Consider the following 24805-nt stretch of genomic DNA (forward strand, 5'->3'; position numbering starts at 1 on the left):
GATGGCAGAAAGTGAGGAGGAATTAAAGAACATTTTAATGAGGGTGAAAGAGGAGAGCGCAAAATATGGTCTGAAGCTCAACATCAAAAAAACGAAGATCATGGCCACTGGTCCCATCACCTCCTGGCAAATAGAAGGGGAAGAAATGGAGGTAGTGAGAGATTTTACTTTCTTGGGCTCAATGATCACTGCAGATGGTGACAGCAGCCACGAAATTAAAAGACGCCTGCTTCTTGGGAGAAGGGCAATGACAGGCCTAGACAGCATCTTGAGAAGTAGAGACATCACCTTGCCAACAAAGGTTCGTATAGTTAAAGCTATGGTTTTCCCAGTAGTGATGTATGGAAGTGAGAGCTGGACCATAAAGAAGGCTGATCGCCGAAGAATTGATGCTTTTGAATTCTGGTGCTGGAGGAGACTCTTGAGAGTCCCATGGACTGCAAGAAGATCAAACCTCTCCATACTGAAGGAAATCAACCCTGAGTGCTCACTGGAAGGACAGATTGTGAAGCTGAGGCTCCAGTACTTTGGCCACCTCATGAGAAGAGAAGACTCCCTGGAGAAGACCCTGATGTTGGGAAAGATGGAGGGCACAAGGAAAAGGGGACGACAGAGGACGAGATGGTTGGATAGTGTTTTCGAGGTTACCAGCATGAGTTTGACCAAACTGCGGGAGGCAGTGGAGGACAGAGGTGCCTGGCGTTCTCTGGTCCATGGGGTCACGAAGAGTCGGACACGACTAAACGACTAAACAACAACAACTTTCACTCCCTTTAAGGAGTCTCAAAGCGGCTAACATTCTCCTTTCCCTTCCTCCCCCACAACAAACACTCTGTGAGGTGAGTGGGGCTGAGAGACTTCAAAGAAGCATGACTGGCCCAAGGTCACCCAGCAGCTGCATGTGGAGGAGCGAAGACGCGAAACCGGTTCCCCAGATTACGAGACTTCCGCTCTTAACCACTACACCACACTGGCTCAAGTCCAGTGGCACAGGCAAGTGTGAAGGGTGGCCAGAAATCATAGCAGGCTGTGCAAAAAACCTGCTTAAATCCAACAGTTTGGGGTTCTAGGATCCCTTTATATACATCCATATTTTATACAATGATTTCCTTATAATATGGTCCAGAAAACCCTTGTGGACTCTATCCTTTCCATCTACTAGGTATGCATACCATCCTAATCGAGTGCCTACGTCCTCCAGATCTAACTCATCAGTTTCCTTTAACATAATCCACTCCTTTAAGCAGGTCAGAGCTGCTGCACCATGATTTAATTCCAGGTCACATAGGTCAAATCCGCCTCTCTTTCTCCGATCAATAAGTAATTTATATTTTATTCTAGGGGTTGTTTGTTTTTTTATGGAATGGCAAATTGCACATCATTCCTATTCACCAATCAAAGGATCGCAGCAATCTTAATAGTTGCAACCCAATGTCATCATCCTGAACTAACCAAAATGATTTGGCTCTTCAGATAAGCCCTGGTCATAATATCATATAGAACTATTTTTTTGTGTCTTTCTTTTTTAAGACTTTGGCTAATATTCCTAATCACTAAATGTCTTCCAACGTCCTCTTTCATCCATCTACAAAACAGTTCAAGATGAATCACGATTGCCATGCCTGGCTGATTCTCTTTTCATGCATACAACTCTGACTTTATTCTTTTCAGGGTTCTGGAACAGACATTTGCTACATACAATACCTAAAAGCAGCTTGTTCTGTTCCATCAAAGGTAGGCAGGCACAGGCCTTTTCAATTAAGCTAGGCCATAGGCTTAAAAGAAATCAGAATCACCCAAATGCAGTTTTATGGAATTGTTTATTTTCTACAACGTATACATGTTATGAAAGGGCTGTCACCTGCAGGATGGAGCAAGATGTTCAGGATGGAGCAATGGCTTCAAGTTACAAGAAAGGAGATTCCAGCTAAACCTCAGGAAATACTTTAGGACAGGAAGAGTTCTTCCAGAGTGGAACAGACTCCCTTGGTAGGTGCTGGACTCTCCTTCCATGGAGTTTTTAAAGCAGAGGTTGGATGGCCACCTGTCTTGGACGAGATTCCTGACTTGCAGGGGGCAGGACCAGATGACACCCAGGCACCCTTCCTGTGGGATGTGAAACTTATAGCAGTCAAGTACATTTCTACAGTGGACATGTTTGGTGATGTTTTCTACTACTCAGGAGAAAACTTCCTGTTTCCTCCTGAGCTGGGACAGACTTCTACTACATGTAACTTGAAGTAGGTGTGGCCTATTCTGGGTAGAGGAGCACATGTCCTCCATGTTCTGAACTTTTTCTCCATTTTGTCTTTCTATATGTTAGGAGAAGTGACAGCTCAATTGCAATCACTTGGGACTAACTCCCTTATGGGATAGTTCATATAGTTAAGACACTTTTGTAACCTAAGTCTGCTTTCAGGGATGCATCTGTGAACTGAATGAGTGAGTAAACTACTTTTATATTGACTTTAACAAGATTGTGTCGTGTCTTTTTTTAAAAAAATAATTTTTATTAGATTTTTACATTTTACAACAACAGACACACACACAAAAACAAAAACAATACATATACAATTTCATACCCTAACTTTCTTTACCCTCTTTCATTGACTTCCCCCCACCCCCTCTTCATACATCCCAATTCCGATAGTTAGTTCAGCAAGTTCTTACCTAACATCTTAAAGATATTATTATTACTTTTAAAACTTAGTTCTTTCTGCTTGTCCATATTCAACTTATCCAATTCTCTTATAATCATTAATTTCTTTTTTTAAGGTCGATCTAGCTTCCCTTCCACAAATTTCTCCCCTTATTATATTAATTATAGGTCACATTAACCAAATAAGCAAATCATAACATTTTAAAATTCTATTCTCTCCCCCCTCCCTGCCCCGGTTTCTGTCCCTTCCCAAACAAATGTCCAAAAAAACAGAAAAAGAACAGTTCTCAGCCCAGATTCCTCACGTCCGAGGCCTTCAATTCTCTGTTAGTCCCTCTCTGCCAATTATATTGGTAGTCCTTTTTCTTGGTCCTCAGACCCCGAAGGAGTTCAGTCAGAGTCACATCAAATTTTCTTTTATCCAGAATGTTTAAAAGTGGTTGCTGCAAAAGGTCAGCTACTTTTCCATAGTCAAGAGGAAAGTCCTGATCATGTTGCTTTATTCTTTTTAGTTCTAATATTCCAAGTACTCCAGGGACTTCCCTCTTCTTCTTTCTCATCTTTCGCAGATTTGTAATCCAAAGGTCTTCTTCTTTATACTCTAACAATGTAGGCTCCTGATTGGTGTTTTCCACCTGTAGTGTCTCCACTCCTTCTTTCCTCTCTGTCAATTCCAAAAGCATCTCTTCTTGCTCAGCTGCAGGTTTTTTATCAGTCATATCCTTTATGCATTCAGCAGAGTTATTTGTTTTCGAATTCAAGGTCGTAAGTGCTTTGCTCATAGCCGTACTCTGCTCTTGCAGGATTCCCACGAGAAAGAACATTTTTTCTATCTCTGCCAGTAATTTTCCCTCTGCAGCCATTGTAATGTCTCTAATTCCCCCTAGGGGGCTTTCAATTACTTGATAGTCCTTTTCCAACAGTCTGTTACTTTGTTGTTATCACTACTTTGTTTCCAACCACCTCAGTTCAGATGTATCACCTTTAGTTCAGAGAGTTATTAAGTAACAAGGTTCTTAACTTTATCCACCCGTTTGACAGCTACTTTGACAGCTGTCAAACTCCTTTCTCTTTTTCCTCTGGCACACAAACAGGACACTCCCGGGTTTGGGGGGGGGATTACACACAAAGTTCCAAAATTCCTCCCTTTCTCTCCAGCACAAAAACTTCTTCTGTCAAATTTATGAAAAAACCTTTAACATCGTAAAAACAGTAATCTTTCCACCTTAATTCTCCGTTCCTTGCTTAAGATCGTTTGTAAGTAGGGGGGGTGCGGACTTCCCTTTAGCACATCCCCCGATCGTACCGAATTCAAAGGTATTTTTTTTAAAAAGTCCAAATTCCACTCTACTCACGGGTTGTTTGTTATCCAGTCCAGATTTTGGGAAGAAAGTCAGCGCTCTCCGGCCATGGCTTGCGGCTTCGCTCCACTGAAGTAGCGGTTTACTCTCAGCACCACGCCACTCTCCGTACCCTCTCCGTAGCCTTTAAAAAGGCTCTTCGTGGGTCGGGGAGGGCGCTTAAGGTGCCCACTGAGTCACCAAGTCTGCAGGCTTCCGCGCCTGCGGTTTCTAAGGGTCCCCGTGTCGCCAGCACGGCAAGACCCGTCTTCAGCAGAGCCGATTCCCTCCGGAGCTCGGAGGGAATCCGCCATTAGCCGTTTGCGCTGACCCGGAAGTCCTGTGTCGTGTCTTTTTTGTTACTATAAAGAAGCAATGCGGCAGCAAGAAGCAGCTAAGTCAGCTGCTTGTGGCTGCAAAGCCAAACAGGATGTGTGTGACTATTGCCATGGCAAGAAAGGGGCAGTCCATTGTCCGTATTGAGCACCGGATGTGAGCTCAGTGTGTGTCATATGATCTGTACAGGATGTACATGGGAGGAGTTGAGTGAGATTCTCTGTTGTTCGAAGAGTGCAGACATCTTTATCTGTATGGCTGCGAGAGACAGAAATAAAGACATGTAAATACGTTTCTGTCCGAGTCTGATTCCCCTCCCTGGGGAGCAGGGAGGAGGAGAAGCAGTGGTGTGTTTTTCTCACAGCCTGGGAAAAATCGCCGGAACGGACCTCGTCTGTTTTCTTGCCGGGAGTCACAGGGGGGAGGTCAGAAAGGAATTCAGCCGGTGCCTGGAAGACTGGCACATCCCTCTGACCAAGGCAGAATTCCAACAATTGGTAGCAGAGGATGGTTTCGATCCATCGACCTCTGCATCAAAAGAGTAGCAGAGCTACTGTATTCATCGCTCCATGAAAGCCTGAAGTGAGGGGCTAATCCCTCTGCAGCCAGAAGCTGACCAGACGAAGCTGACAGCCAAGCCACGGAGCCCAAAGGTATGAGGTTTTCGGGCTTAAAAGTGTGAATGCAGATTGATTCATTCTCTGCTTCATGGGGAGCAGCGTTTGGGAAAACAGCTCCAGTGAGAAGAGGCCTGCATTCCAGACATTCTTGTGGTTTCCTGTCCAAGGAAAGGAATGCACTGTTGCTAAGCAACGCCGGCCAGTTACTCGAGAGAGCTGCACAGTCAGGCTGTGCCTCAGAGGCAAAAACAAAGTTTGTTTTGACTTAGGCTCTCACGAACCCTTGGAAGAAACATTCCAACGCAGCCAGTGTCAGAGCTGCCAGGTGCACAAGAGTGTAAACAAACCAGCTTTTGGATTTTAGAGGCTTGTGTTTGAGAGTTAATGAAAGGACTCAAAATGGATGCAAAGAAGGGAAGTTTGCCTTCTCCATCCCTCCTGACCAATGACAATTATGCATCTTGGTCTATTAAGATGAAGGCTCTGCTGCAGAATCAGAGATTGTTTGGGGTGATTGAGAACCCCATTCCAGCAGCACCAACGCGTGCTTGGGAGTCACAGGATGTGAAGGCCAGAACGGCTATAATTCTGTGTGTGTCAGACTCTCAGCTTATCCATATACAGAATTTAGAGCACGTGAAAGATGTTTGGGACACGCTGAGAAGGACACATCAGAGAGATGCAGGTTCTTCAGCGTTGCTGTATTTTGAGAAGCTGACCAACCTGAGGCTTGCGCCTGATGGAGATGTTCAAGCGCACCTGACGGAAATGAAATATCTGCGTCAACAGATGGTGGAACGTAATTTCCGTCTGCAGGAGGAAGTGTTTTGCTTCATGGTGATAAACAGCCTGAATCGGACTTACAAAACCGTTGCCAGTCAGGTGGGGTACCTCCCAGCGAATGAATTGACTTCGGAGAGGGTCTTTGCCGTCGTTCTGAATGAACAGGACAGACTTGCCGCCCTGGAGGTCAAGGACAGGGGGAGACAGGAACGGAGTTCTGACACCCCTACTGCTGTTGCTACTGGAGAAAATGCTGTAGCTTTGAACGTTGTCCAATGTTACAATTGTGGACAAACTGGGCATCTTCAGCGGAACTGCAAGAAGCCACGTCAGAACAAAGGAGCCAAGGGAAGCTCCACAAAGTCTGAGGCGTCAGGCAAAAGTCATACCGTCTCAAAGGCAAAGACTGCAAAGGCCTTGATGTCGAAAGGAACCAAGCCAGAGGTGGAGAACGCTTTTGTCATAGACACGGGAGCAACGGTTCATATGTCCCCAAACAGACAGCTATTTTCGTCGTTTAAGAAGCAAAGCTTCGCTGTACAACAAGCCAACGGTCAAGAGCTGGAAGCCACCGGAATTGGGACTGTGTATCTTAAAAGTCTGAACTTGACTATAAACAATGTTTATTTGGTTCCAGAGTTGAAGTACAATCTGCTCAGCGTTTCGCAAATTGCCAAGAAGGGACTAAAACTGTCCTATGATGATAAGAACTGCGAGATCTACAAAGATGGAGAGTTGTATCTTTCTGCCAAAGAGAAAGATGGACTGTATTTGTTGACTTTTGATCAAAGTGATTACATGAATTGTAATTCTAACATGATCTCTTTTGCAGGTGTAGCTTAGAAGAACGCCAACCAGGTCACCTCGAGGGTCAACAGGGCATTTCAGCGGGTGTATGCTGATGTGATTGGAGAGCCAGTGTGGTGTAGTGGTTAAGAGCGGTAGTCTCATAATCTGGGGAACCGGGTTCGCGTCTCCGCTCCTCCACATGCAGCTGCTGGGTGACCTTGGGCCAGTCACGCTTCTCTGAAGTCTCTCAGCCCCACTCACCTCACAGAGTGTTTGTTGTGGGGGAGGAAGGGAAAGGAGAATGTTAGCCGCTTTGAGACTCCTTAAAGGGAGTGAAAGGCGGGATATCAAATCCAAACTCTTCTTCTTCTTCTTCTCTAGCACCTTCTAGAGGCAATGCAAAATATTACCTAATATGTGTTGATTCTTTCACAGGTTTTGTCTGGATTTATCTTTTGGAGAGACCAAAAGACGCCTTAGAAAGGTTTAAAGAGTTTTGTGACAAAGTCAAAAATATGCATGATGCTGACATAGATTGTCTTTGCACAGATGAGAAGCCAATTTTTCTTTTACAGGATTTCCAGAGGTTCCTGAAGAAGAAAGGGATAAGACACAAAATTGCTAGTTCTGAAGAAGCTTGGAAGAAATGTGTCTGTGTTAGGGTGAACAAAGAATTGCAAAAGGGAATGCATGCACAATTGCTTAGTTCGCATCTGCCACATGAGTACTGGGCTGAGTCGCTAATGTCATTTACTTATACGTGGTTGAGAAAGTTTTCAAAAGAGTTGGGAAGTTCTCCTTTTGAGAAACTGTTCCACAGAAAACCTTCTGTTGCCCATTTCAAGGTTTTTGGGTCTCATGTGAGGACAGAAGCTCCAGGTGAGGTAAAGAATGCCAGAGGCATTTTTGTGGGTTATGAAAAGGGTCTCTACAGAGTAATTTTGTCTGAATCTGGTCAGGTGATTCTCACAAAATTTCTAGAGAGTGCTCCTGAACAGGAGAGAGTGATTGTTCACACATTTCCCACAGGAGATGATGATGATTCTGATGATGATGATGATGAGTTTGATCTTATTGAGTTCAGTAGTACTGATGATGACAGCGATAGCTCAGACAGCTCAGTTGTCAGTCATTGAGAGGAAATCTCACATAATGACTAGACCCTCAGAAGAGGAGGATGAACCACTGATTAAGCTTAGTACTGGTTCTCCAGAGAGTTCAGAGGCTGAACCAGAAACCAAGGGAAAGCAGCACCTCTTACGTAGGTCTGAGAGAGCAACGAAGGGTGTACCACCCAAGAGGTATTCAAAGGAGTTTGCTAACCTAGCTATTGCATGTGTTGCTGTTGTAAACGACCAAGGTCAAATTGAAGCTGTGTCTGAGTCAGAGACAAAGGCACAACAGAGAGTTGCTAACCAAGGTAATGCAGATGCACTCATTCCTTGGAAGTCACACAACCAGAGAGGTACATTGGTGAAACCAATGGCGGGTAGTTCCAAGGGTGGAACTGAAACAACAGGGGAGTGTTATACATATAACAACTGTTTGTTTTCTTCTATGGATGACGCTTTGCTCGCTGCACGCATTGATTCTTTAGGGGGAGTATGTTACTATAAAGAAGCAATGCGGCAGCAAGAAGCAGCTAAGTCAGCTGCTTGTGGCTGCAAAGCCAAACAGGATGTGTGTGACTATTGCCATGGCAAGAAAGGGGCAGTCCATTGTCCGTATTGAGCACCGGATGTGAGCTCAGTGTGTGTCATATGATCTGTTTGCGTTATTATTTTTCTTTTTTGGTTTTCCCTCTGTATGACTTCTGTGATGGGAAGTAAGCTGCATCCTCTTAGTGAAGCTTTTTCCACATTCCAAGCACTGATATGGTTTCTCGCCTGTATGGACTCTTTGATGGGAAGTGAGATGTGCACTTTGACTAAAGCGCTTTCCACATCCCAAGCACTGATATGGTTTCTCCCCTGTATGGACTCTTAGATGGGAAGTGAGAATACCTCTCTGACGAAAGCTCTTTCCACATTCCAAGCACTGATATGGTTTCTCACCTGTATGAATTCTTTGATGGGAAGTGAGATGGGCCCCCTGGCTGAAGCTCTTTCCACATTCAAAGCACTGATAGGGTTTCTCCCCCGTATGAAGTTTTTGATGCAAACTAAGACTCTGCATATACCTGAAGCTCTTTCCACATTCCAGGCATGGATATGGTTTCTTGCCTGTAAGGACTCTTTGATGGGAAGTGAGATAACCTCTCTGACGAAAGCTCTTTCCACATTCCAAGCACTGATCGGGTTTCTCCCCTGTGTGAACTCTATGGTCCATAGTTAGATTGGAACTTTGACTGAAGCTCTCTCCGCATTCTAAGCATTGATAGGGTTTCTTCCCTGTATGAATTCTTTGATGGGAATTGAGACTGGAACTGTGACGAAAGGTCTTTAAACACTCAAGGCATTGAAAGGGTTTCTCCCCTGTATGAATTCTTTGATGGAAAGTGAGACTGTTCTTCCAGGTGAAGCTCTTTCCACATTCCAAGCACTGATAGGGTTTCCTTCCTGTATGAATTCTTTGGTGCAAAGTGAGCTTGGCCCGCTCCCGGAAGCTCCTTCCACATTCCAAACACTGATATGGTTTCTCCCCTGTATGAATTCTTTGGTGCAAAGTGAGACTGTGTCTGAGACTGAAGCTCTTCCCACATTTTAAGCACTGATATGGTTTCTCCCCTGTATGAATTCTTTGGTGCAAAGTGAGACTGTGTCTGAGACTGAAGCTCTTCCCACATTTTAAGCATTGATATGGTTTCTCCCCTGTATGAATTCTTTGATGGGAAGTGAGATGGGCCCCCTGACTGAAGCTCTTTCCACATTCAAAGCACTGATAGGGTTTCTCCCCCGTATGAAGTTTTTGATGCAAACTAAGAGACTGCATATGCCCGAAGCTCTTTCCACATTCCAGGCATGGATATGGTTTCTCGCCTGTATGGACTCTTTGATGGGAAGTGAGATCACCTCTCTGACGAAAGCTCTTTCCACATTCCAAGCACTGGTATGGTTTCTCGCCTGTATGGACTCTTTGATGGGAAGTGAGATTACATCTCTGACGAAAGCTCTTTCCACATTCCAAGCACTGATGGGGTTTCTCCCCTGTATGAATTCTGTTATGGGAAGTGAGCTGCACCCTCTGACGAAAGCTCTTTCCACATTCCAAGCACTGATAGGGTTTCTTCCCTGTATGAATTATTTGATGGGAAGTGAGATGTGCACTTTGACTAAAGCGCTTTCCACATTCCAAGCACTGATAGGGTTTCTCCCCTGTATGAATTCTTTGATGGCAAGTGAGCATCTCTCTGTGACTGAAGCTCTTCCCACATTTCAAGCACTGATAGGGTTTCTCCCGTGTATGGACTCTTTGATGAGAATTTAGATTGCAACTTTGACTGAAGCTCTTTCCGCATTCTAAGCATTGATAGGGTTTCGTCCCTGTATGAATTCTTTGATGGGAAGTGAGACTGGAACTGTGACGAAAGCTCTTTCCACACTCAAGGCATTGAAAAGGTTTCTCCCCTGTATGAATTCTTTGATGGATACTGAGACCACCCTTCTGATTAAAGCTCTTTCCGCATTCTAAGCACTGATAGGGTTTCTCCCCTTTATGAATTCCTTGATGGGAAGTGAGACCGGAACTGTGACGAAAGCTCTTTCCACACTCAAGGCATTGAAAGGGTTTCTCCCCTGTATGAATTCTTTGATGAATACTGAGACCATCCTTTCGATTAAAGCTCTTTCCGCATTCTAAGCACTGATAGGGTTTCTCCCCTGTATGAATTCCTTGATGGGAAGTGAGACTGGAACTGTGACGAAAGCTCTTTCCACACTCAAGGCACTGAAAGGGTTTCTCCCCTGTATGAATTCTTTGATGGCAAGTGAGATTCTGACGGTGACTGAAGCTCTTCCCACATTCTCTGCACTGATACAATTTCTCTCCGCTGTTAGTTCTTTCATGTGAAGAGATTCTATCCCTCCGAACAAAGCTCTTTCCTTGATGTGAGGTGGACTGGGGGCTCTGGCAGATGTTCTCTCCGCACTTTGTATATTTATCTGACTTCTCTGCTATGTGAATTCTGTTGTGGTCCCCCTTGGTCTTCCCTTCCAATTCATCACCATCTACAATTAAGAGAAAAGCTAATTAGAGCCTCAGGAAGAACAAAGTTAATGAATGCTCGTGATAGAGGAGGAACTGAAGGGAGTTAGATGTGAGCCCTTACTATAGTTTTCACTGTTGGCTGGTATTAACTGACATATTGCTTAGTTTTTATCTGGGATAGATTTTGTTTGGCTCAATCCTGGAATCCACTCCATCTCCAATTTCCCTTAAAGCTCTGAGGCTGACATTTAAGAAGGCCTGGGCAGTTCAGACAACCTGGTCATTGCTTTAAAAGGCATGACTAGAAGGGAAAAAATTGCAGAGAAAACAGTGGATATCCCTCCATTCAGGCTTCATGGTGGGGATGTTAGAATCCCAAATGCTGTTGGTCTCCATCTAAATAGTGAAGGTTCATCACATAGAGGTATGTATGGACTTTCAAAGTTACTTGCTTAATTTCAGAACAGATATTATGATCCAACAGGAAGCGTTACCAAGAGGGTCCATGATCCCACGATTCTCCTCCTTGACTTCCTTACGCAGAGCTCTCTGGTCAAGATCCAGCAAATTGTCTGTGAAACAAACAGCAACATTCACCTTCACCTGCACACTCCCCACCAGCTGTTGCCTCAATCTAAATTTGGTCTAAATTTTAATTTATACCTAAATCACTCTCTTCAGTTTGAACCCCACTCCCATTTTCAAGAGTAGACTAACTCTGTATTGTTTCATTGGTGACAAAAGAGGAAAAGTGACTAACTCACTCTTAATCTAAACACAACAGCCGCAAGAGCTCCTGACTAGGCATTCAGCTATGCTATGTTGAATCTTCTCTGTTCTCTCCTGTTTCCCTTTTTTTCTTTCAATTTAAACCAATTCAGGAACCCAGAACTCATACACTGACCACTAATGGTGAACCATATGCTAGAGATACTTGGTCTACATATTTGTATATTAGTCCTATGATCCTTGTTTTTAAAAGCAAATAAAAAGTTATTCCCCCCTTCATGGATCACTGCCTTGCCGTGGCGAAGGGGCTTGAATAACTCAGAGAAGCTATGAGCTATGCCGTACAGGGCCACCCAAGATGAACAGGTCGTAGTGGAGAGTTTTGACCAAACGTGATCCACCTGGAGCAGGAACCGGCAAGCCAACTCGAGTATCCCTGCCAAGAAAACTCCATGGAGAAAGACAACAGGCATACAGTGGTGCCTCGCAAGACGAAATTAATCTATTCCGCAAGTCTCTTCGTCTAGCGGTTTTTTCGTCTTGCGAAGCAAGCGCATTGACGGCTTAGCGGATTAGCGCTATTAGCGGCTTATCGGATCAGCTGATAAGCGGCTTAGCGATTTAGAAAAAGGGGGAAGGGGAAAAAACCCGCAGGAACTCGCAAGCCCATAGGAAAATTCGTTTTGCGAAGCGCCTCCAAAACGGAAAACCCTTTCGTCTAGCGGGTTTTCCATCTTGCGAGGCGTTCGTCTTGCGGGGCACCACTGTATAAAAGTTATGACACTGGAAGATGAGCCCCTCAGGTCGGAAGGCGTCCAACATGCTACTGAGGAAGAACGGAGGACAAGTACAAGTATATTCAGAGCTGATGAAGCAGCTGGGCCAAAGCCGAAAGGTCGCTCAGTTGCGTATATGCCTGGAAGCGAAAGGAAAGTCCAATGCTGTAAAGAAAAATATTGCATAGGAACCTGGAATGTAAGAACCGTGAACCTTGGTAAGTTGGATGTGGTCAAAAATGAGATGGCAGGAATAAATATTGACATCCTGGGCATCAGTGAACAAAAATGGACAGGAATGGGCAAATTCAGTTCGAATGACCATCATATTTACTACTGTGGGCAAGAAGCCCGTAAAAGAAATGGAGTGGCCCTCATAGTCAACAAAAGAGTGGCGAAAGCTGTACTGAGATGCAATCTCAAAAATGATAGAATGATCTCGATACAAATCTAAGGCAGACCTTTTAACATCACAGTAATCCAGGTTTATGCACCAACCACTGGTGCTGAAGAAACTGAAATTGACCAATTCTATGATAATAATAATAATAATAATAATAATAATAATAATAATAATAATTTATTATTTATACCCCGCCCATCTGGCTGGGCCTCCCCAGCCACTCTGGGCAGCTTCCATAAAAACCAAAAATACAGTAAAATATCAAACATTAAAAACTTCCCTGAACAGGGCTGCCTTAAGATGTCTTCTGAATGTCAGGTAGTTGTTTATCACTTTGACATCTGCAGGAAGGGCGTTCCACAGGGCGGGTGCCACTACCGAGAAGGCCCTCTGCCTGGTTCCCTGTAGATTTGCTTCTCGCAATGAGGGAACCGCCAGAAGGCCCTCGGCGCTGGACCTCAGCGTCCAGGCAGAATGATGGGGGTGGAGACGCTCCTTCAGGTATACTGGACGGAGGCCGTTTAGGGCTTTAAAGGTCAGCACCAACACTTTGAATTGTGCTCGGAAACATACTGGGAGCCAATGTAGGTCTTTCAAGACCGGTGTTATATGGTCTCGGCGGCCGCTCCCAGTCACCAGTCTAGCTACCGCATTCTGGATTAGTTGTAGTTTCTGAGTCACCTTCAAAGGTAGCTCCGCGTAGAGTGCATTACAGTAGTCCAAGTGGAAGATAACCAGAGCATGCACCACTCTGGCGAGACAGTCCGCAGGCAGATAGGGTCTCAGCCCACGTACCAGATGGAGCTGGTAAACAGCTGCCCTGGACACAGATTTGACCTGTGCTTCCATGGACAGCTGTGAGTCCAAAATGACTCCCAGGCTGCGCACCTGGTCCTTCAGGGGCACAATTACCCCATTCAGGACCAGGGAATCCTCCACACCTGCCCGCCTCCTGTCCCCCAAAAACAGTACTTCTGTCTTGTCAGGATTCAACCTCAATCTGTTAGCCGCCATCCATCCTCCAACCGCCTCCAGACACTCACACAGGACCTTCACCGCCCTCACTGGTTCTGATTTAAAAGAGAGGTAGAGCTGGGTATCATCCGCATACTGATGAACACCCAGCCCAAACCTCCTGATGATCTCTCCCAGCGGCTGCATGTAAATGTTGAAAAGCATGGGGGAGAGGACAGAACCCTGAGGCACCCCACATGTGAGAGCCCAGGGGTCTGAACACTCATCCCCCACCACCACCTTCTGAACACGGCCCAGGAGGAAGGAGCGGAACCACTGTATGACAGTGCCCCCAGCTCCCAGCCCTTCAAGACGGTCCAGAAGGATGTTATGGTCGATGGTATCAAACGCCGCTGAGAGATCCAGCAGAACTAGGAAACAGCTCTCACCTTTGTCCCTAGCCTGCCGGAGATCATCAACCAGTGCGACCAAGGCAGTTTCAGTCCCATGATGAGGCCTGAATCCCGACTGGAAGGGATCCAAATGGTCCGCTTCTTCCAGGCGTGCCTGGAATTGTTCGGCAACCGCTTGCTCGATCACCTTGCCCAAGAATGGAAGATTTGAGCCTGGACGATAGTTGGCCATCGTGGCCGCATCTAAAGATGGTTTTTTAAGAAGCGGTTTAATAACTGCCTCTTTCAGCGGGTCTGGGAAGGCTCCCTCACAGAGGGAAGCATTCACCACCCCACAAAGCCCATCGCCCAGTCCTTCCGGGCTAGCTTTTATAAGCCAGGATGGGCAAGGATCCAGGAGACAGGTGGTTGGTTTCACTCGTCCAAGCAGCCTGTCCACATCCTCGGAGGTAACAGATTGGAATTGATCCCACTCAACTTGACTAGACAGAACTCTAGCACTCTCCCGCCCCGGTCCTGCTCCCACGGTGGAGTCTACTTCTTCCCGAATCTGAGCGATTTTATCTGCAAAAAACTTTGCAAAATCATTGCAGGAGAACATGTGGCCCGTACTGGGCCCTGATGTTGCAGGTGGTTCCGCTAAATTGTGAACCACCTGAAAAAGTCTCCTGCTGCTGTTTTCTGCAGATGCAATAGAGGCGGTGAAGAAATTCTTCTTCGCCGTCGCTATCGCCACTTGGTACGCTCGACATTGAGCTCTAACCTGTGTCCAGTCAGATTCGGAATGAGTTATCCACCACCAGCGCTCTAGCCGTCTCAACGATTGTTTCATTGCCCTCAGATCCGTGGAAAATCACGGGGCTGTCCGGGCTCCATGCAATCGGAGAGGGCGCTTCGGAGCCAAATAGTCAATAGCCCTGGTTAACTACACATTCCAGCGGGCCACCAGGGAATCAGCTGAAAGGCCATCAACATGGGATAAAGCATCCCCTACCACTCTCTGGAAACCATTTGGATCCATTAAGTGGCGGGGGCGGACCATCCGAATTGGTCCCACCTCCCTGCAGAGGGGATGGGTCGCAGAGAAGTCCAGTTGCACCAGGAAGTGATCTGACCATGGCACTTCTTTTGTTTCGCTTTTACTTAGTGTCAGATCACCAACATCCATAGAGGTAAACACCAGGTCCAAGGCATGTCCGCGGCTATGGGTTGGGCCAGACTTATTTAGGGACAGCCCCATGGAGGCCATGCTTTCCACGAAGTCCCGAGCGGCCCCTTGTAAGGTCGTGTCGGCATGGATGTTAAAATCCCCTAGGACAACCAAGCTAGGTGTCTCCAGGAGAACATCCGCCACGACATGAAGCAGCTCGGGCAGGGAATCCTTGGTGCAGTGGGGAGGTCGGTACACCAAAAGGAATCCTGTACTGCCCCTATTGCCCAACTTCCAGAACATGCACTCGGAAAACTGGGTCTTCCCAATAGGACGCCTGGTGCAAACTGATGACTTTCTAAAAATCACTGCAACCCCCCCCTCCCCGCCCACATGACCTGGGTTGCTGTACGTAAGAGAAACCTGGTGGACAAGCAGCGGCAAGGACAGGCCCATCTGCTTCATCCAACCAAGTCTCTGTTACACATGCCAGGTCAAGTCCTCCATCCATGATCAAGTCATGGATGGCAGTGGTCTTATGAATCATTGACCTGGCATTGCACAGCAGCACCTTCAGGTCATGTGGGTATCCCTTGCTGATTCTAGTATCCATCCGGTCAGGACCAGACCCGAAGGCAGGAATAGTCCTCAGATAATGACTAAACCTGCCCCCTCTGTAATGACATGGTCTAGTCTTAGCGTAACTCCTCCTCCTACCCGTGATAACTGAGATCGGTTGTCCCCATGCATCCCCCCCTGTGGAACATGACTTACAACACCTTATAGAAATGACACCAAACAAGGATGTTCTTCTCATTATAGGGGATTGGAATGCTAAAGTAGGGACTCAAGAGATACAAGGAACAACTGGCAAGTTTGATATTAGAGTTCCAAACAAAGCAGGGCAAAGGCTGATAGAGTTCTGCCAAGAGAACAAGCTGGTCATCACAAACACGCTTTTCCAACAACACAAGAGACGACTCTACACATCGACATCACCAGATGAGCAGCATCAAAATCAGATTGATTATATTCTCTGCAGCCAAAGATGGAGAAGCTCTATACAGTCAGCAAAAACAAGACCTGGACCTGACTGTGGCTCAGATCATCAGCTTCTTATAGCAAAATTCAAGCTTAAACGGAAGAAAGTAGGAAAAACCACTGGGCCAGTAAGATACAATCTAAATCAAATCCCTTATGAATACACAGTGGAAGTGAGGAACAGGTTTAAGGATTTAGATTTGGTGGACAGAGTGCCTGAAGAACTATGGATGGAGGCTCGTAACATTATACAGGAGGCAGCAACTAAAACCATCCCAATGAAAAGGAAATGCAAGAAAGCAAAGTGGTTGCCCAACAAGGCCTTACAAATAGCGGGGGAGAGAAGGCAAGCAAAATGCGAGGGAGATACTGAAAAATACAGGAAATTGAATGCAGATTTCCAAAAAATAGCAAGGAGAGACAAGAAGGCCTTCTTAAACGAGCAATGCAAAGAAATAGAGGAAAACAATAGAATGGGAAAAACCAGAGGTCTGTTCAAGAAAATTGGAGATATGAAAGGAACATTTCGTACAAAGATTACCATAATAAAAGACAAAAGTGGTAAGGACCTAACAGAAGCAGAAGACATGAAGAAGAGGTGGCAAGAATACACAAAGGAATTATACCAGAAAGATATGGATGCCTCGTACACCCCAGGTAGTGTGCTTGCTGACCTGCCGATACAGCGTCAGGGCTCCGGCAATCACGGCAAGCCTCTTCACACCCGGCTGGTCCCCTCGACACCCCACTACCTGTAGGGCACTTTTTGGGGGGGGGTGTCTAACCCTGGCACTCACCCCCACTGCTCAAAAGCCCCGGTAACAGTCGTCTTTTAGACGGATGGCTCACACCGCCTTGCCATTTCCCTTCGCAGACAAATCGGAAGCCCAGGATCAGGTTACTTTCAAGAGTCATGACTGCCTGAAGGATCGGTCAGTTGTCTGACATTGTAGAGCATTCAATCACGGTACTGGTTTTAGATATTTTGAGCTGCCAGTACGTTGTGGTGGTCGGGGAGCTGTGATGTATTCCTAGCTCAAATTGCCTGCAGATGTCAAAGGTGCAGACAGGCAGGTGGAGGAGCCCAAAATGGTGCCATCCTGAACAAGCCCCAATACCTCTCCGGTTCCATCCATGTCCCCATCTCCCCTCCCCTGGAACTCACCAGATCTCTCAGAGGTCCCTGGGAGGGAACACTCAGAGGTTGTGAGGAGGGATGCAGGAGACAACCTGACCAGGTCAACCGTCCATCTTCCCCCTTCCATCCTTACGAGCTTTGCAGGATCCGTCTCTTTCATTCTTCCTGAACAGTCAAGAAGCCACAACAAGCTGCAGGGTCCTGGGAGAGAGGAAGAAGCAAAAGGAGCCTCAGAGGCCCTGCAGGGATCCTCTTTCCCTAGATATTCTCCTGCCCCTGGAGAAGCACAAATGGGGCAGCCCCTTCCCAAGAGAAGCCCCATTTCTAAAGATCTCCAGTGATTCCAATTTCTTCTGTATGCTCCTCACCCCACTTGCAAGCCTGGCATGGTCTGCACATTAGTGACCTCAGAGTAGATCCCATTGAACTCAGTGGGGATAACTGACAGAACTTGGTAAAAAAAACCAGTCACCGTCCTGTCCCCAAGCCTGAAAACTGAAACCCCAGATCATGGGCAGAAAAGAGCAGAGTAGATATTACATGTAGGTGCCCCCATGCTAGGTGCTTTGTATGGAGAACCCTGTTCACAAAATTTGAGCTCTCTCATCACAAGCCAGACAGATGTTGTGGCCGTATCCACCTCTGTCAGGTGTTGCATGGGGTCCAAATCTGTATGTGGAAGCAGAGGAGCCGGTGATGCCACATTTTTGAAATATCAGGAAACTAATACACCCCTCCTCCTTAGATATCGCCTGTGCTTATACACCATCTTCGCAAGTCTCCAGTCCCAAAATGTGGCCCCCACCCTGGCACGGAAGCAATCAAAGTATAGATCTTCCACATGTCCTAAATCTGCAGTGTTCTTAAGAACACCAGGCATGCATATCCTCCAAAAACTCCAGAGGTGAGCTTTACGCTGCTCTTGTGACAAGATTCCCAAAGACTTAGGGTAGCTTGACAGAACTAGTCTATTTTGAGATAGCACCAATGTCCCGTTAGTAGTAGGAGCCACACAATGACTGATAATCCCTCTTTTGTCCCAGAAGGTGGGGAGCAGGTGTCTTTTATCCTTGCTTTATTCTTCTTGATAATACATAAATAAATGTCCTCTACTGCACCTTACATTTTTCTAAGAGAGTATTATTCACAATCATGCTGGCCATGTATAGATTATTTCCCTTTAGAAAAGCCTCTCCAATCCCTGGCTCCTGCGGGAGGGAGTTCCACTTTTACCTACACACTGCGGAAGTTATGAGTTTAATGCGAATAAAACATTGTGCAATAGAAGCAGCTGCAGAGAAACTCCAGGATGGGAAACATCCTTGAAAGCTCCCTCTGGGATCAGAGAGAGAAAAGTTGGCAGACCTGCCACCCAGAGCCCCCTCCTTCTCCTCCCTGCATTGCCTCACCCCCTTCAGGACAAGATCTTGGGGTCCTTAAGGCACCTTTCCACCCTCTCCTCTCAAGGAAGGCAGCTCCGTTCCCTTGAACCCTGGCAAGCCCAGTGCAGCCAGCTCAGCCCTCTGGCTCCCCCCTTTTCCCCACGGAGGGGCCCCAGGCGTGCCCCCCGCCCAAAGAGGCTTCCCTTGAGGCTCTGGGCTGGAGACCTGAGCTGATCTGGAGGAGGAATATTCTGGCAGGGGGAAAGGCCGGCTTGGCAGGGGCTCCTCCACTGGAAGGGGCATTCTGGGCATGCCCTCCCCCCCCGACCCCTCCCTCCTTCCCCAAGGAGGATGCCAAGGAAGAGCAGAGCTGCAGACCCCCTGGAAACTCGCCCCCTCCCAGGCTTGGCAGAGAGGAATGGGGGGGGCAGGACCCTCTGCTCCCAGACTTGGGGGTCTCCCCCTGCAGCCCCGGGACCCCCTTCTCCCATGGGCACCCCAAGGGGGGAGAGAGGGGAGGAGACTCACCGGATTCTTCCCAGGAGGGAAACCGAGGCAGCGCGGGGAGGACACAAGAGAGAAAAGACGGGACTGGGCACGGAGGGAGGGGATTCTCCTCTGGAGGACCCGCCCCGCCTCTCTACTTCCGGTCCTCTCTAGGACTCCCACTCTGTTGGATTTAACCCTTCGCAAGCTGAGCACAGCCCCCCGGCTGGCTGGCTGGCTGTCCTCCTTCCCTCCCAGAATCCGGGGGTCCGGGGCATGTGCAGAGTTCTCTGTGATTCTCGGCTCAGAGGCCCTGAAAAGAGCAGCTTAGTGCCCTGCCCCCAGATGGGTGGGGTATAAATAAAATAATAATAATGCTTCAGCTGGGTTCTGGGTTCAAGCCCCACTTTAGGCATCCCAAAGGGTTGGGCTGGATGACCCTCGACCCCCCTGTGAATCAGTTAAATGCAAATAAATCAATCAGAACACTCCCCACTTGGAGAACTCGCTCCAGACTCAGAAAGGGAACTTCAGTGGGGACAAAGGTCGGGTTCTGCATTCAGGCAGGAAGACTCGGAGGGACAAATATCCGATGGGGCGCCCCCACCTGGCTGCTCTCCCTCCCGCCCCCTTCCCAAATTCGGGAGGAGTGTTGGAGGCAGCTTCCTTCCAGCTCTTTCCGATTCAACTTCAGAATCTTAGAATTCAGAGAACCGTAGAGTTCTGGAGTTGGAAGGGACCCCTGAGGGTCATCTAGTCCAGGCGGGGGAAGGTGGGGCGGCATGGCCAGGATCCGGGAGGGGAATTTGGCCCGGGATAGTCCCTCCGCTTTCTTCGCTTGGGGGGAGCATGGTCCCCTTTGGCTCTGCTTTGTCCCCAGCGATGCCCAAGGGGATCCTCCATGGACAGAGCCAGTCTACCTTGGAAGGGGGGAGAAGGAGAATGGGAGGACGCTCTTCAACTCCTGCCAGGAGGCTGGGCTAGGTGGGCCCTGGTCCTGATCCAGCAGGGCTCTTCTTATGGAGCCTCCAAGCCCACAAGCACTCTACCCAGACGGCTCTGTTCTATGGGGCGTTGGGCTGCTGTGAGGACAGGAGGCTGGGCTAGGGGGGAGGGGTCCCCTTGGTCCGGACCCAGATGCTGCTGCTGCTGCTGATGATGATGATAATGATTTGGGGCTCCCCTGAGGTCCTTCCGCTCCTAGAATCACGCCCAGGGGGCATCTAGCCCACCCCCCTTTTTCTCCTCCTCTTCGCAGGAGCGTCATTTGGCAGAACCTTGCCTCTGGTGGCCAAGCTGGGCTTCTGGTTCCTGGAGGAGGCTGGGGGCAGAGGCTCAATCATGCCCACTGCCCTCAAGCAGCGCCCCGCCATTTTGTTCCTGCCCCCATCCAGGAGACGCCTGGAAGAATCAGTACTAGAGTCCGAGTTGCCCCCGAAGGTCGAGGCCAGCCTGGTCTTCCAGGTCCTGGGTCTGGAGACCCCCACTCTTAAAATAAAAACCAGGCCTGCCCTTTGCAAAGCCCAGCCTGCCCCCTTCCCCTCCCTTCTCCTTCACCTTGAAGCACCTCTAAATTCAGCCTCACTGTGATATACCCATTTCACAGGCGCCACAACTGAGGCTGGGAAACTGCACCCATTTCGCTGTGGGGCTGATGCGGCATTTCCCAACCTGGGCATGAGTTAATTATTATGCCCCCCCACACACACCCTTGATTTGTCTCCTTTCCAGCACTCCTGCGTTAAGAAGTAAAATTAAATTAAATGATTCTCTGGATCTTCAGTGTCAGCAAACGCTCCTTCCCCAATCTGTTTTTAAACCACCAGTGTCAGAATTGGTTTCTTTGGAGGTTTTCCAAAGGGAGGCTGGAAGGCCAAATGTCAGGGGTTCTTTATTGCAGGGGGTGGGACTAGATGTCCGTTGGGGTCCAACCTCACAGTTGTTTACTATTATTATTAGTTCCTTTTTAAAAGATCAGTGTTGAACAACACTAAACAACAACACACTATATCATTATAAGAGTTAACAATTCCAATTCCATATATGCTTATCTAATGTCTAGGTGATATTATTATCCAAAAACATGTATGTTGATTCCTAACCTACTATATTTGGTATAAATGCATTCCAACTCTACAACTCTTTCTGATCATTTTATAATGGCCTTGTAGCAGATCCCACCTCAAGCCTCCCATTAATAAAGTTGCATTATGTCCCTGCTAATGGCCCCCAATGAAATATAGTGGATCTGCCTCATGGTACACCCATTAAATGAATTTCTGTCATTGACCACAGCATCTCTTGTGTGAGGGAAAACTTGGTGATTTAGAATCTTGGTCTGAAGCTGAACAAACACAAAAATTTCTATTGTCCCAAAAAAACCTGCTGTCAGGAGATGTGTTCTTTCTGGCGGAAGTCAACTTATTCCTTCAACTTGGAGGATGTCACGGCACTAAACGCAGCAGGACAGCCACAGCTTTTCTTCCGCTCCGCTTGCCAAAAAGCAGTTGCTCCACTTCAGGCAGATGTTCCGCTTTCTAGAAACGGGGGCCAAACGTTCCCTGGGTTTCTGCTTCTTCCCTCTCGCTCCTTCCCTGAGTTGTGTCCCCATTCAATCCTTGGGACGCAGCCCTGCTTCCATCACAGATTCAGACTTGGGGGGGGGGGTTCGTGAGCGAGGGGCCCTTTTCCTCTGCTCTCCTCCCTCTCAGCCACTCATAACCCACCTACTATCAGCAGCAGCCAGAAGCATCATAACCAGACACTGGAGAGACCTGTCAGGAGTAAGCATGGACCAATGGTACCAAATAGTATGGGAAGCAGCCTTACTAGAAAAAATAATAAAAATGATTTGGAAGGGGGGGAAATGGGCTCTGCTTCGGCATGCTGTGCCCCCTCCCAAAACATCTGTAAACTAAACGTCACGGTAAGAAAAAATTCTATCTTAAAATGTATTGCTGATTCATTTTTTGAAAGTTTTAAAGAGTTGTTTCTACCAATAATTATATTCAGTCTCATTATAAATCACTTTTTTATTTTTTAAGAAACCTGTCATGTATATGTAGTAGAAATTCAAAAAGTGGTTCCCAGACTGGAGGTTATCCACACAGAAACCCAAAAGAAAAGGAGGAAGTCTCCAAGTAGAAAGATAGGCCTTTATTGAAATAAAAATGTGTCTGCAAAGAACCACATCCCTCATTCCTTTTTTTTAATTAAAATATTTTATTAACATATAAAACGCATACATGTACACAGTACATAAAGTGGTACCTCAGGTTACATACACTTCAGGTTACATACTGTCAGGGGCTCAGGAGCAGAGGCACAGGAGAGGGAGGAAATGGAGAGCGAGGGGGAGGAATCCGAGGGGAGCGTAGGCGGTGACAGTGGTCCGAGGGATTCCATGAGCCTCTCCAGCGAATCGGAAGATTCACAGAAGGGAGCGCCGATGGCCAGGGCAAGGGGGGTGCCAAGGGGGAAACCCCAGAAGGAAGGGGCCAGCGGGGACTCCCAGAGCAGCAGTTGGAAATCAGGACCAGCTTCCCCACCAGAGCGCAGTGGGGGGGAGGAGTCCCAGGCATCGGGACCAGTGCTCTCACCACCAGCGAGAGGAGATGAGTCAGGAGTGACCACGCCTCCATCGGAGAGCGGGGAAACGGTCAAGAGGAAAGTTACCGGCTGGGCGCGTGCGCCAAGTTCAAATGTACAGGCGAGCGGCACAGCAGGTAGCCCGGATAGGGAACCAGGTCCTAAAGCCCGCCGGAAGGAGGGGCAAGAATCAGGGGGGTCAGCGTCAGAAGAGTCCAGAAAGGATGAAACCCCAGGGGGCAGACGGACCCAGAGGAGGAAAGAACAACGGAAGAGGTGGAGTAAGGCTAGAGTCTTAAACTGGTGTTCAGGGGGCGGAGACTCAGATGGAGCTTCGCCGGTCTAGGTTCTAAGACGTAGAGTTGCACGCTGTGGTTTGGAAATGGAAACTAATCTTCAATAAAGACTTTTGTACATTATTAGTGACTAGCGTTGGTCCTCTGTGAGCTGGGACCTAGAGGCAACTCTGACACATACGTTTCAGGTTACAGACTCCGCTAACCCAGAAATAGTACCTCAGGTTAAGAACTTTCCTTCAGGATGAGAACAGAAATTGTGTTCCGGCGGCGCGGCGGCAGCAGGAGGCCCCATTAGCTAAAGTTGTGCTTCAGGTTAAGAACAGTTTCAGGTTCAGAACGGACCTCCGGAACGAATTAAGTTCTTAACCCGAGGTACCACTCTGTAAACAATACCTTATTTCCTAACATAAAGCATACCTAACATTACTCTATATTATACTTACCTATACTATACATACAAACACACCTACCCCACATGAACAGCCGCAAGGTGACTTGAGCCAGTGTGGTGTAGTGGTTAAGAGCGGTAGACTCGTAATCTGGGGAACCGGATTCGCTTCCCCGCTCCTCCACCTCACTGTTTGTTGTGGGGGAGGAAGGGAAAGGAGAATGTTAGCCGCTTCGAGACTCCTTCGAGTAGTGATAAAGCGGGATATCAAATCCAAACTCTTCTTCTTCCAGCCATTCTTGTTACGCTACTTTATTTTTCCAATTGACTTAAACGCATTTCATTATTTCTTTAATCTCTCTTTACTTTACTCTCCTTTCACTCTAATCATGTTCTGAATTCTCTGTCTTCACTTGCTCCTCTTTTACCTCACATTCTAGGAGCAAATCATATAGTTTGGAAATATGTTTACTTTTAGATTAGATTAAGTACTCATCCAATCTTGAAATTTCTTTCTCAAATCCCTTTTGTTTATCTTTTGCCAATCTCTGATTAATTTAAAGAACTGCAGCCAATTGTTCAAATATCTCCTAACTTCCTTATATTTTTTTCAATTTAAGTTTATTATTTTCCTTTCCCAGTAATCCTTATATGCTGCCCAGTTGTTATTCATATTCTTTCTCTTTACGGTCATGATTTCTAAGGTGAGGTCCACCAAGGTGTTTTTCTGAGAATCAGAACTTACAGGGTTAAACAGCCTGCCTTCTGAGAGGTGTGGCTTAGTCCTGCTGGCCACATGACCCGGAAGCTGTACACGGCTCCCTCAGCCAATAAAGCGAGATGATCGCCGCAACCCCAGAGTCGTCAGCCTGGACTGGAACTAAGGGTCAAGGGTCCCTTTATCTTTACCTAAAGCTTCTTTAGATCAGAAAGAAGCCGGTGTATGGACCTGTTATTTATTGCACCTACACAAGGCACACCACTGCTGCAATACTCTGCTTGAAACTGGGAAGAAGAAGAAGAAGAAGAAGAAGAAGAAGAAGAAGAAGAAGAAGAGGAGGAGGAGGAGGAGGAGGAGGAGTTTGGATTTGATATCCCGCCTTTCACTCCCTTTCCCCTTCATGGATCACTGCCTTGCCATGGCGAAGGGGCTTGAATAACTCAGAGAAGCTATGAGCTATGCCGTGCAGGGCCACCCAAGATGGACAGGTCATAGTGGAGAGTTTTGACCAAACGTGATCCACCTGGAGGAGGAACCGGCAAGCCACTCCAGTATCCCTGCCAAGAAAACTCCATGGACAAAGACAACAGGCATATAAAAGATATGACGCTGGAAGATGAGCCCCTCAGGTCGGAAGGCGTCCAACATGCTACTGGGGAAGAGC

The 24805-nt window shown here is 47.3% G+C and overlaps 1 protein-coding gene across 1 annotated transcript in view; it reads right to left on the reverse strand.

Annotated features, from left to right (window-relative positions):
* The window catches only part of LOC310836670 (uncharacterized protein), a 64642-nt gene extending 45369 nt beyond the window's left edge, over window positions 1-19273 (reverse strand). Inside the window, exons 1-4 of the mRNA XM_083722344.1 lie at window positions 19188-19273; window positions 17305-17478; window positions 11168-11245; window positions 8339-10693 (exon numbers count right to left, since the gene is read on the reverse strand). Coding sequence (XP_083578470.1) covers window positions 8339-10693; window positions 11168-11245; window positions 17305-17437 — 2566 coding nt within the window. The 5' untranslated portion in view covers window positions 17438-17478; window positions 19188-19273. The remainder of the gene's footprint in view (window positions 1-8338; window positions 10694-11167; window positions 11246-17304; window positions 17479-19187) is intronic.
* Between the last annotated feature and the right edge of the window lie 5532 nt (window positions 19274-24805).

Source organism: Podarcis gaigeae, assembly GCF_964106915.1.
Source record: "Podarcis gaigeae genome assembly, chromosome: 2".
Classification (NCBI taxonomy): Eukaryota; Metazoa; Chordata; class Lepidosauria; order Squamata; family Lacertidae; genus Podarcis; species Podarcis gaigeae.